Below are 12,576 nucleotides of genomic sequence, written 5' to 3' on the forward strand. Positions count from 1 at the left end.
AAGCCAGAATTTAGAACCTCATAACTCACAAGTCATGCAGAATGATTTTTGTCTTATTAGGAAGAAAACTATCCTTAATTACATTATTTGCCATTTTAGATTTTAAAATACAAGCTAATAAGGAGAATGAGTTCCAAATACTTTAGCTGTTCACCAGAACAAACCTGAAGCCTACTTCTAAGAATAAAAGCATTCCAGTATTCAACAAGGTAAATTTAAGAATGTCCAGCACCCAGTAAAACTTACAATGCAGCCAGGTACAGCAGTGTCCATCTGTCATCTCATCCTTTAGGAAGTTTATGGAAGAGGACTTTGAGGTCAAAACCAGACTGGCCTGTACAGTCAGATTCTGTCCCAAAGGAGAAACAAACAAGAAAAAAAATCAGTCATAAAAAGAAAGTAAGGGAGGCCCTAGATGACTGTGGCTTATAATAAATTTTGGTTTTACTCAATTACTAAGCAAGCCTCAATGAAACATTTCACTATTAAGATAAGAATTTATACTGTATCAAGCTGATAATAGAAACATAAATAAATAATTTAAAAAGATAAAAATAAATAAATAAAAAGAAAACAAAATTTGAACTATTTAAAAAAAACATATTTTGCTAAAGTAAAAAGGGGGAACTAGGGGCTCATCATTCCTCTCCACATTCTATTCTTTCCCTTGTTTTATATATTTTAAAATTTTTATCAGTGGATTCTGATGGATTAGCCGCTGCAGATAAGCACTGAGGGCTCCTGTTGCAAATCACCCTCTGGTGCGATGGAAGGATCTTTCTACTGGCACTTGGAGGGGACCTGATCTGGTGTTGTCGTGGGACCAGGGTTCTGTTTGTGTCTTTTTTCAGGACAATGAGGTTCCTCTTTGGGTTCCTGAGCACTGTGTGTGCCCTGTGGCTGCTGCTGAATCCCAACATGGCAGAGACCTATTGGGCCTTCATGAAAAGCTCTCCCCTTCTGATGCCAATGCAGATTGAGAGCACAATATGGCCAGCTTTGGCAAGCATTAATGTAAGCCTAGGACCTGTAACCATGCAGTTGGGTTCTCCAGAAGAGCTGCCAGCTTAAGTTGTGCTGGGATCAAGAAAAATGGGCCTTGGTGGTTAGTGTTCCTGGAGTTGTGTCCATGCTAGTGGGTGCTCACATGCTCCAGAAGAGAATTTGACATCACTGCTGCCATTGTTGCTGTTATAGCAGTGGCGGCCACTGCTGCTACTGTTTCCGGGATTACCATTTCATAATTGCTTACTACAGCTAGCATAGTGGAGACCCTGGCAGCAAAAGTAGCTACCACAGTTAGTTTATCTTTCATTCTATTGGGCGTGATAAATTTAATTCAATAATTATATACATTTTGATTGGCTTTGAAAGTTATAAATTTAAAAACTCAAGTTCCATTTGCTTTTGGGATACCATCTTACAAGGACTCCAATTTGCAGTAAGGCTCATTAAGGAAGGGAATGGCTCAGTTGCCTTTAGCCTACTGGCTATGGGTGGGTTAGGACTTCTGTTGGTCTTTTCTGTGTCAAACACACCGATTGCAAGCCCAGCACCACTTTGAGATCTTTGGCAGCAGTTAACTCTGCAGCTCACACACGATTGAGCCTGTATGATAATGAGTATTCAGAGATGGGTAATTCCTGGGGGGCACTCACCAACCTAAGACAGAGTGCCTGTGAGGCCTGGGCAGGTGTCTCCATGACGGGTAAAGTGACCTGCTGACATCCCACAAAACCTAAGTCAGAAGCTCATTTTTTTAGTAAAAGGGGGGACCTGTAGGGCCCTGGCTCCCGTTTTGGGTAGCTCTTACCTTGCTTGCTGGCCTTGACCTTGATGTCCTCCCTATACTAATTCCCTGCCGTTTTCCACCCTCCTGAATGCTTAAGAGAAGTTCCTTATTTGTGTATCCTGCATATTGGATGTTAACAGCTTAGATGCAAGATTGTAAAACATTGGTAGCAAACTTCTGCCCTCCGGGGTTCTCCCATTGTGCTGTAAGCCTGTATTTAAGGCCTCCTCCCTCCTTCAATAAATGGCATTTGGCATTCTGCTGAGGCGAATGACCAAATAAATAAATAAATAAACAAATAAATAAATAAGAAAGTAAAATACAACCCACTATGAGGATAAAAATCAGCCAAAACTTATCAAAAAGTGCAATGGATAATATAACTAGTAGAGAGGGTCATTAAAAACAATTATCACAACTATATTTTACTTATTTAAAAACTTTTAAAAAATGTCAACATGGTAAGTAAAGATACAGAAATTTTGAAAAGACCCATAACGTCCCACTACTCAGGAGATTGAGGCAGGAGGATCATGAGTTTGATGTCACATTGGGTTGCACAATCCAAGTGGGAAGAAAAGAAAGAGAGAAAGAGGAAGGGAGGGTAGGTAGGAAAAAGAGAGGAAGAGAGGAGAGAGAAATTCATGAACTTATACTGAATTTGTAGAGGACAATAGACTATGTGAAATGAAAAACACTTGGGCAGGAATTAACAGCAATTAAACACTGAAGAATAAATGGTCTGTGAGACTACAGCAGTAGTAATTATCAATGGTTAGACAGAAATAAGAAAGACTGAACAATGAATAATGACTAAATGATATAAATTTCATAAAAGTTACAATTTATAGACCTAAAAAGTTGAGTAAAGTACAAAAAATATAAAGGAAGCACAATAAAGACACATTTAAATTAAATTATTTATCACCAGAGATAAAGAGAAAATGTTAAATTTGAAACCAGAGGAAAGATTTATTTATGTATAATAGATTTCTCATCAGAAACAATGGAAGTCTGAGGCAATTAAACAGAGAAAGAAAAATTATCATCTTATTGTTCTCTTACCACCAAAAACACCTTTCAAAAAAAATTCATTGAAGATATTTTTCAGATACACAAACATTCTTTCCCAACAGATCTACATTTTAAGAAATGTTGTAGGAAACCCATCAAGAAAACACAGGCAAATAATGTGAAATTTTCAATTTTTCCCCTAAATGAAGGAATAAACTACTAGAAATTGAAACCATGTAAATAAATATTTAACATAACACATATTTTTCTCTTATTTAAATTTCTTTGAATGATAATTATTTAAGACAAGGATGAAAGTAATATAAAAGCAAAGTGAATAAGAATAAATAAATTAAAATTTGAAGGGAAGAAACATACCAATACTTTTTAAAGATTTTTCTACTGTGCACAAAATCATGGAAAAATCCTATGAAAGTAAACTGTATTATGATCAAATGTATCATATAAAACTTAACACAGCAATTATGATAATGTAGAGTTACATATAACTAACTAGAATGGAGATAAAGTCAACTCATAAGATATCTTTAATCCAAATGAAGTCCATAAGATGAAGAATAAAAAGAAACCAGGTGAGAAAGACAGAAAACTCCAATTAACTCCAATATAATAAATAAAAATGTTCAAAATACCCCAAAATTAAAGGCAGAGGTTGTTGGATCATACAAAATGCAAGATCCAACTATATACTGCCTATAAGAAACCTGTTTAACTAGGAAGACACAAATAATAGTTAGCGAATAAAAAAACACTAACAGTAATCAAAAGAAAATAGATTATGGGCTATATTAATATAAAAAGTTGAATTTCAGAGCAAGAAAATGTTTCTGAGGGGAAAGGGCTATTTTGTAATGATGAAGTGGTAGAACAGCTAACAGACATAATAATCCCCAACACTCTGGTGTCTAAAAAAAAGTATCATCATAAAAATTAGAAATAAACTTACCAAAAATAAGTGTAAGAACAAAGAGAAAGATCCACAATTAGTCAAAGAATTCAAAAGTCTTCTGTCAGCAGTGTGTAATCACACAGAAAATCATTAAAGATCTAGACTTTAACCAGCATGAACTAACCATCATTTACAGAATCCTGCACCAGCAACAGAAAAATGAGCCATGAAATAGATACTTTAAGCTAAAAAAAATAAATAATTTTCTGACAAAATGGTGCTAAATTACAAATCAAAATAATAAATATCTGGAAACCTCAAAGCATTTGGAAGCAAAATAACATGCTCCCAAATAGCCTGTCGATCAAATAAAAAAGATACAGGAAATATATTTTGAACCGAATGAAAGTGAAAAATCTAATGTGCAGATAAAGGAGTACTAAGAGGGAAAATTCATAGGTTGACTTACCTGTTTTAGAATGGAGAAAAGGTCTCAATCCTGAGCAGCCTTCATCTCACACAACTAGAGAAAGAACAAATAAAGCTAACGCAAGCAGGAAGGGGGAATCAACAGAGATAAAAAAGGAAATAAGGGCACCAGGAAACAGGACAAAAGCAAGGAAGGAGGAATGACAGACTGTTTGGGATGATCAAGGGGACGAGAAGATAGATAACTCAAATTGCCAGAGTTAAACATGGCTTCATTTAAGTACTTTATACATTTTGGACCCATGCCACATTAACCTTTTATGAGAATAGGCCATGAGCAGAGTGTTAAGTAACCAGAATATTGTAGGCATCCCAGGATTGAGTAGGAAACTGGAAATAACAAGGTCTTACGTTAAAATAGTAATCAAGCGAAAACCTTATATACTTTTCCTTAACACAGCTAACCTTGTAAAACGCAAGTCTAGCGTGGCAAGTGACAGAGAGACCAATAACCCCAAGGAGATAACTTCTGACTTTGAATTACTATCCAAGACCATGCAAGGAGACAGAAGCAAAATTGCCCAGGTATACTCTATGCAGTTTGTTTTAAATGCATCATTACCCTTAGTGGTAATTTATCTCCTCAAAGTTGGTGTTTTGAATAACTCAATTTTCCTTTTCTTTATTCAGAAAGACAAATGACTAAATGATTCAGAGAGCATATGGTTTCCTAAGTTTCATGCCACTTAGGAATATGTCTACTATCTTCAACTATAGCAATTAAAATATACTGCTTGTTATAAAATGTAAATTATATAGATGCTTCTTAGTGATAATAATATGTGAGTAACTTCCAAAATTTTTGTTGTTGTTGTTGTTTGAGACAGGGTTTCTTCATGTAGTTTTGGTGCCTGTCCTGGATTTCACTTTGTAGACCAGGCTGGCCTTGAACTCACAGAGATCTGCCTGGCTCTGCCTCCTGAATGCTCGGATTAAAGGTGTGCACCACTGCCACCCGGACAACTTCCAAATTTTTTGACAAAATTAATGGAGTCAACAATTAAGTCTTTTCTAAAATGTGATTAATTTCCCCCAACAAATATCAGAATGACATTTAACTTTGATTTTATTTTTTAAAAATTCTATGAAGTTTTACAAAAAGGGCTGGGCATAGTTATATGTGCCTATAATTCTAGCACTCAGGAAGTGGAAACATTGGAGTGGCAAATTCAAGGCCAGCCTGATATGTATAGAGATACCATCTTAAGGGGGGAAAAGCTATTTACATGATGCGCTGATAAGTCTTAGTATGAAGCAAATAATTTTTACCCTATCCTAATCCTAGAGAAACCATTAAGATTTATAACTCTATATTATTGTTTCATTCTTCACGGTTCATACTTTTTACCTAGAGCCTTGTAAGTCTCCCCAGCACTGGGCCCAAATTGGGCTGTCAAGTGGATTAACTTTCAGACATATATACTGATCCAACAGCTCAGCACAAGTTCTGGGAAGGATCTTCAGGTTAGCCTACCTCTTAGGATAAGAAGCTCTAGGGTGTTCTTTCTTCTAGACTTGAAATATAGAGCAGTGATTCTCTTCCAATGGCTGATATGGTTAAAATTGTGGAAGGCTAAGGACATGCCAAAGCAATGTACCTAAATGATTACTGTGATCAAAGGATACCATATGGATATTTGCAATACATATATACCTGATGGTGCCTCTTTACAAAGACAAGGGTTTTTTGTTTGTTTGTTTGTTTTTGTTTTTTTTTACACTCATAACCTCAAAACTCGCAAGGCTGGTTGAATATAAATATGTCCATTTCCATAAGGAAACTGGGAATCTCTGTAAGCTTGCAAGCAAACCCTTCTTCATCCACACACTCTCCTGTCCAGTCCAATACTAGGGCATAGATCTCTGAGCACCATGATTGAGCTACTGAATCTGGGACTAGCAGCCTTCTTGTAACCTTTCCGCAGTGGCTCTTGAGACTTACTATCAACATATCTCTCTGGGTTTGATCCTCTCTCATCTGAGTTCAGTGTTTAGAGAGCTCCTTGGACTGGAGTGCCCTAGACCCAAGTGTTTGATTCTGTTATTCAGTTTCTTGTTAAACCACAGAAAGTTCAGAGTTAACAGGGCATGGAAGGACAATGACTAGACAACAGAGATGTAGACCTCCAGAGGAGATCAAACAGGGTTGAGAGAATCCAAGGTTCCAATAAGAATACCAACCTGTGGGTGGGAAGAATCCAAAGCTGTACTAAGGCACTCAAGAGACCACAGCCAAGTTCAAAGGATGCAAACAGGGATGCAAGCAGTAAGGTTGTTCACTAGGGGAGCTGAGTACAAGACAGTGTAGCTGAAAACTTCTGGCTGCAAAACAGCACGAAAGTATGAAGACTGTATGTAACATGAAGATAGTTTGTAAGTCAGGTCACTCCTCTTTTCTATAGGAACAGTTTGTGAGGACAAGACTGCACAAATAATTCACAGAGGATGAGGAACATATCAGTCACTAAAACAAGCTCATACAACACAAACTAATAATCTCAGAATAATTCATCTGTTTGTGACATGAGGTTCTCCACAGACATATTTTTAAATAGTTTTATTCTTGGAAAATTCCATACAGTGTATTGTGATCACATTCATTCCTCCTCTCCCAACTCTTTCCAGATCCACCATCACCTCCCTACCCATCCAACCTTGTATCCTGTTTGGTTTTTATTTGAAAAATAAATTAAAAACATCAAGTGCAATCAAGTTCTATGCAAATTACTCTTGGGTGTTAGGCCTGCCCTGGAGTGTGGTTGGCCAACCAGAGGCCACATTCTTAATGAAAAGTGACCCTTACTTTCCTAGCAGCTATCAAATGTCAATAGTGCCTCAGCTAGGGGTGGGACTTCCTGTTGACCACCCTAACTCCATGGTGGGATTTTGCAGAGATTTTTTTTTCTTTTCATTTTACTTTATTACGAAATTTACTACTCACTCGACATACCACCCACAGATCCCCCCTCCTGCCTCCTCCCACCCTCCCACCCTCCCTCCCAAGCCACATCCCCCATCCCCCAAATCAAGGTTTCCCATGGGAAGTCAGCAGAGTTTGGCACACTGAGCCTAGGCAGGTCCAAGCCCCTCCCCACTGCACCAAGGCTGCATAAGGTGTCACACAACAGGTACTAGGCTCCCAAAAGCCTGCCCATGGAGAGAGGAGGGATTCTGCAGGAAGGGGACGTCGAGATCATGATGGATAGACATGCAGAGATTTTTTTAATTAGCATGTGTAACAATAAGAAATGCATGGCAAATTATGAAATAATTTATAGTGTATTTTGCAGCCATCAAATCAGGCAGCATCAGGAACATGCAATATTGCAATGTAACAATAATAAACAGATGAGGAGATCTCTAGATTCCAGATGATTTTCTGTGGTTAGTGTGCTCTTGGTAGAGCACCCCTCTTCCCCTGTGGATGTGTTTGTGTATTTATGTGTGAGTGTGCATGTATGTGTGCGTGTACATGTGTGAGGCGAGGTGCATTGATTCTTCTGTGATCACATGGAGTCCAAAAGTTAACATCAGGCATCAGCCTCAATTGGTTCTCTATATTTTTAGGACATGGTCTCTCACTGAATCTAGAGCTGATTAATTCAGCTAACCTAGCTGGTCAGTGGCTCTAAGGAGCTACCTGTCTGTTCCAATCCTAAGCATGGAGCTCACAGATATGCATCACCAATCCCCAGATTTTACATGAGTGCTGGCCATCCAAACTCAGGTCCACGTGCTTGCACACCAATCACTTTACAACGGAGCCATCTCCCCAGGCCCCACAAACTCTACTTTTTAATAGACCTACTATCATATCCACAGCTTTACAAGACAAAATCTTCTAATATGAGCTCTAGGTTTCACTGAGAACTGGTTTTTCAGTAATTTTAGGTATAACTTAGAGTAACCATTGTTGAGTAAACAAATACTTCAATGAAGAAATGATCACTTCCAGTGGTATTTTAAAATTCAATTTTTACAATTATATCTGGCTCTCTTCAAGTAGGACAAACTACAGCAATCCACTCTTACCTCTCCAAGCCACAGTAGTTCTTTGGTTTTCTCCCACAGCTTTCCAATATTATCCCTCAATGATCTGCCGAGTATGTGCAGGCTAGGGATGGAGGGCTGGGTGCAATCCACCCTGTCTCAGACCTCAGACATGCCTTAGTGAGCAAAAGGAAAAGTAATTCATCTCTTCATTAAAAAAAAAATGAATGTTTTGTCTGTCTGAATGTATATGCATCCTATGCCTGTCTGGTGTCTGTGAAGGTCAGAAGAGGGCATCCTATCCACTGGAACTGGAGTTACAGGTAGGGGTGAGCCACTGTGTGGGTGCTGAGGAGAGAAACCAGGTCCTTTGCAAGAGCATCAAGTGCTCATAACTCCTGAGTCATCTATCCAGCCTCAGTACTCCATCCCTTTAAAGGCAATAAGTAAAATCTTTTATTGGTAAGATTAGAGGCATTTTCCATTTGCATGGATGATGTGTTTTTCATACAAAGGCAAAAAAGAAATTGTGGCACCTTTCTTCTTTCTATTCCCAGCATCATTTATAGCCTGTGGATAGTCCTCAAACCTCAAAAGGAACTGTTTACATAGCAATTGTTGAACCTTAGTCATGGGCATACGAAACGTCTGTTTGTTCACATCCATTTATCCTTTCTTCCTGTCTTTGTCTCTCTGTCTCAGTCACTGAGAAGAAAATGTATACTTTCCCATCACCTTGACTCTCTCATTCTAGTTCCTCCAGCATCTTCTATGATCCACATTTATTTCTCACACTGTTGAAGATGCGGTAATATTTGGCACTGAAATTGTTTTAAGAGCAGAAGATAAGTTTCGTATATTAACACCTGGGTTTTGATTATCATTACACTAACACTACCACAGATACACTTTCTATCATTTTTTAGCAGAAAAGCAGTTTCCATAGTTCATGAATGTCTTGTGTTTCTACATAGTCCAGAACCCCCCACCCACCTACTTCCCTGCCTTGAAACAGCTAAGCTATGGTGTCTTGCTTACACTGGTGGTCACAAATGTCCTTTTGATTTCAGAGTGTGGGACAAACATTACTGCCCCACTTGCTGAGTGACTTCGTGTGGACCCTCCTGAGGAAGCTTTTCTCATCTAACAAGGAATCAGCACTTGAGGCTGCATTCTTACTGAATCTGACTTTGGAGTATCATGCTCAGAAGATCACCACGGTAATGTAGTTGACAACAAGCTAAGAACAGAGTGTGCTCTCAAAAGTCCACTTTTCGGCTTTATTTTCTATTTCTTTACATCCCTGTCTCTTGCTATTGTTCCTTGAGTCACTTTAATCAGATGAAGCTTTTGTGAAATGCTTCAAACAGGGAAACTTGTAGGGACTGTTACAATGAATTACACTTACCGATTGTAGACAAATTTCTAAACAGTCTTACTAAATAAGAAATACAGAGCCAAATACAGAGGTAATAGTCAAAGAGATCAGAGCAACAGCCACAACTAGCTTTAGCTTACTACCAGCAGTAGCTTCCACAGAGAGAGCTTCTTTCTGTCTACCCCATGTTTTTATTGCCTTCTTGTTCTGCCTTCTCATTGGCTGTAAGTCCAGCCACATGACTTCCTCATCACTGTCTGTCTATACAGACCTCCAGATCTCTATGGTTGGTACTGGGATTAAAGGCTCGTGTCACCATGCTTGGCTGTGTCCTTGACCACACAGAGACCCTGCCTGCCATGTAATCTGATTAAGGGCATGTGCTACCACCAACTGACTTCTGTTTTATGGCCATTTGACCTCTGATCTCCAGGCAACTTTATTTATTAACATACAAATAAAATATCACATTTCAGCACAAATAAAATATCACCACAATTAATCATGTTAGAACATTTTGCCATGTTTACTTTGCTAGTTTTTAAAAGAGAAATGTATTAGTAGCAAATACCTTTGTAGTTGGAATCTCCCATGTAGCATTTAAGGAACATTTTCAAGGACTCTCAGATTGGAGTGGCACTGGTTAAGAAATTTGTGCTGTCCAATACAACATGAAATATGGAACTATGTCTTATTCAAAGTTCAAAAAGATGAAGTTTTGTTAGTTATTCCCTTTACATTATGGCCTCCCTCTTGCAATTCTTGATGGCATTTTTATTTGCCATTAGATGTCTAAGTGAAATGAAAACTTACTTTTTCATTATTAGAATATTTTGTCCATATGTCCCTGTGTAGTGACAGAATAGCGAATATAAGAATAACTTAAATGCAGAATCAACAAAATAATGCAATTTGTATTGTGTAGTTCATACATGAATATGAATATGCATGTTAGTTTTAGTTTTACCAGGAGTTACACAAAACTAACTCAACTATTTTAATTTCACTTCTTGTCATTCACATACCTTATTAGTATTTTCTGCCTTCAATGTGCTGACAAATAAGGAAAGACTAAAGAGAATAAATAGGTTGCTGTTGTATTACTCCAACAGAATACTTTTAGAATGGGTAGTTTATAGTGAATAGAGGTTCATGTCTTACAGTGCTTGATTCTGTGAAGCCCATAGCTTTCATCTAGCAAGGCCCCCCTTGCTGTATCATCTCATGGGAGAAGTAGGAAAGGCAAGAGAACATTGCAAGATGAAGAAGAAGGGGCCAAACTCATTCTCTTATCAGAACCCCAACAACAAAAAACCCACTCCTAGGGATAACCATCCCAACTACTCATGAGCACTGACCCCCAGGACCTAGTCATCTTTTAAAGGCCTCATATCTGAAGCTGGTAAATGTGAGTCAAATGCTTGCTGAGCAGTCTTGGAGACCTGAGTTTGATACATAGAACCAATATAAAAACCAAGCCCAGTGGAGTATGTCTATAACTCTAGCCCTGGTGGTCTGAGACAGGTGGATCCCTGGGGCTCTTTTGCTTAGCCAAAATAGCAACCTTTAGGCTCAAACACACCTTATCTCAAAAACATAAGGTAAAGAAATGGTAGAGGAAAGTATTCCTGATATCAAACTCCGGCTTCCCCTTGCACCTTACCTTACAGGTAAACAAATAGAGAGGCAGAGGGGGCGGGGGAGGGAGACTGCTGCATTTGGGAGTTAGGTTTCTAACATGACATTTGGGGGACATCCTCAGACCATGACACCCTATCTTTCTCTTCCTTTCTATGTCATCGTTTTCCAGCTAAGTGGTTAGAGTTTCAGTTAGATGCTTCAGGTATCCAGCTTGTTTTCCCATTGAGCTTCCCCATATCATGGCAATTCTATGCACATGAAGCACTGTGAACATTACATGTAACTGGGGCTACAAGAACCATGCAAGCCTCACGTATTACAAGGATTTCCTGTACTCCATTGACCCATTGGAACTGAATTATAAAACCCAATATCAAAAATGGAAAACTTCAAGATGAAAAATCCAAGCTTGAGACAAGAGTAAAAGTATCTGCTAACAATGGGTCTTCCACATACAGATCATTAGGTCACAGACCCATAAATACAGTCCTGAAAGTGATGGACATAGGGGGTTCATAGTTTCCTCTCCTGACACAATCATGCACTGTGAAAGAAGGTAGATTAAGAGGAGTCATTCAAATTCAGAGAGCAGGCAAGGAAAAGGACCACCTCATAGAGAGTTCTCAGTGCTGCTGCAGGCAAGAGCATTCCACAGACCAAACACAACCTGAGGGAAATGAGAGGTCCATAGTCATCTTCTTAACTAAACAGAATTCTCCAACAGAATAGGAAAGAGCACTCAGAGAGCTTAGAAGAAGCCATAGCACGTCACTGGAGGCAGGCAGGAAGGAAGGCCAAAAAGGAAACTGGAGTTATGTATAAAACTAACTTCTACTACAGCAAATCACTAACCAAAGAGAAACTGAACAGAAAAACCGTTCAGCAATTTATCACCTCAACTCAGCTCCTTTTTTTAAGCCATTTTCCCCTATATCCATAACTATATGACTTTATTCTTGACCTTAAATATTTTGCATTGTAATAATATAAATATACTTTCTGCTATTGCTTATTTGTATGCTAATTGCTACATTGGTCATTCCAATAAAGATTGAATTCCTATAACCAAGAAATGGCTCGGCTTAAAGGTGAACAAGGAACATGATGCTTCTGTTGACCTATGAAATTCTTTTCCCAGGTGTCTAAAATTGTGGATGACATTTATGAACAACTCTCTGGGAATTTTTCCCACCCGATGAACGTTGTCTTGTTGCGGGTTATCAGCCTGCTGACAAGAGCCTTCCCTAAGAAGGTGATCTTTCAGCTCATGGAGTTCCCAGTCCCTGCAGACAAGTAAGGCCTCCTGCATCTTGCCCCTCTGTACACACTTGTCCACACACTCCACAGTCATATGGCCCAAGC

General features: G+C 38.6%; 1 protein-coding gene across 3 annotated transcripts in view; it reads left to right on the forward strand.

The window, feature by feature from the left end:
• Positions 1-12,576, forward strand: part of Mroh9 (maestro heat like repeat family member 9) — a 59,464-nt gene that overhangs the window by 24,782 nt on the left and 22,106 nt on the right. For all 3 annotated transcript variants that reach the window (XM_059281229.1, XM_059281230.1, XM_059281231.1), the window contains exons 9-11: positions 4,606-4,730; positions 9,266-9,415; positions 12,353-12,507. In XM_059281229.1, coding sequence (XP_059137212.1) covers positions 4,606-4,730; positions 9,266-9,415; positions 12,353-12,507 — 430 coding nt within the window. The remainder of the gene's footprint in view (positions 1-4,605; positions 4,731-9,265; positions 9,416-12,352; positions 12,508-12,576) is intronic.

Source organism: Peromyscus eremicus, chromosome 15 (assembly GCF_949786415.1).
Source record: "Peromyscus eremicus chromosome 15, PerEre_H2_v1, whole genome shotgun sequence".
In the NCBI taxonomy this organism is placed as follows: Eukaryota; Metazoa; Chordata; class Mammalia; order Rodentia; family Cricetidae; genus Peromyscus; species Peromyscus eremicus.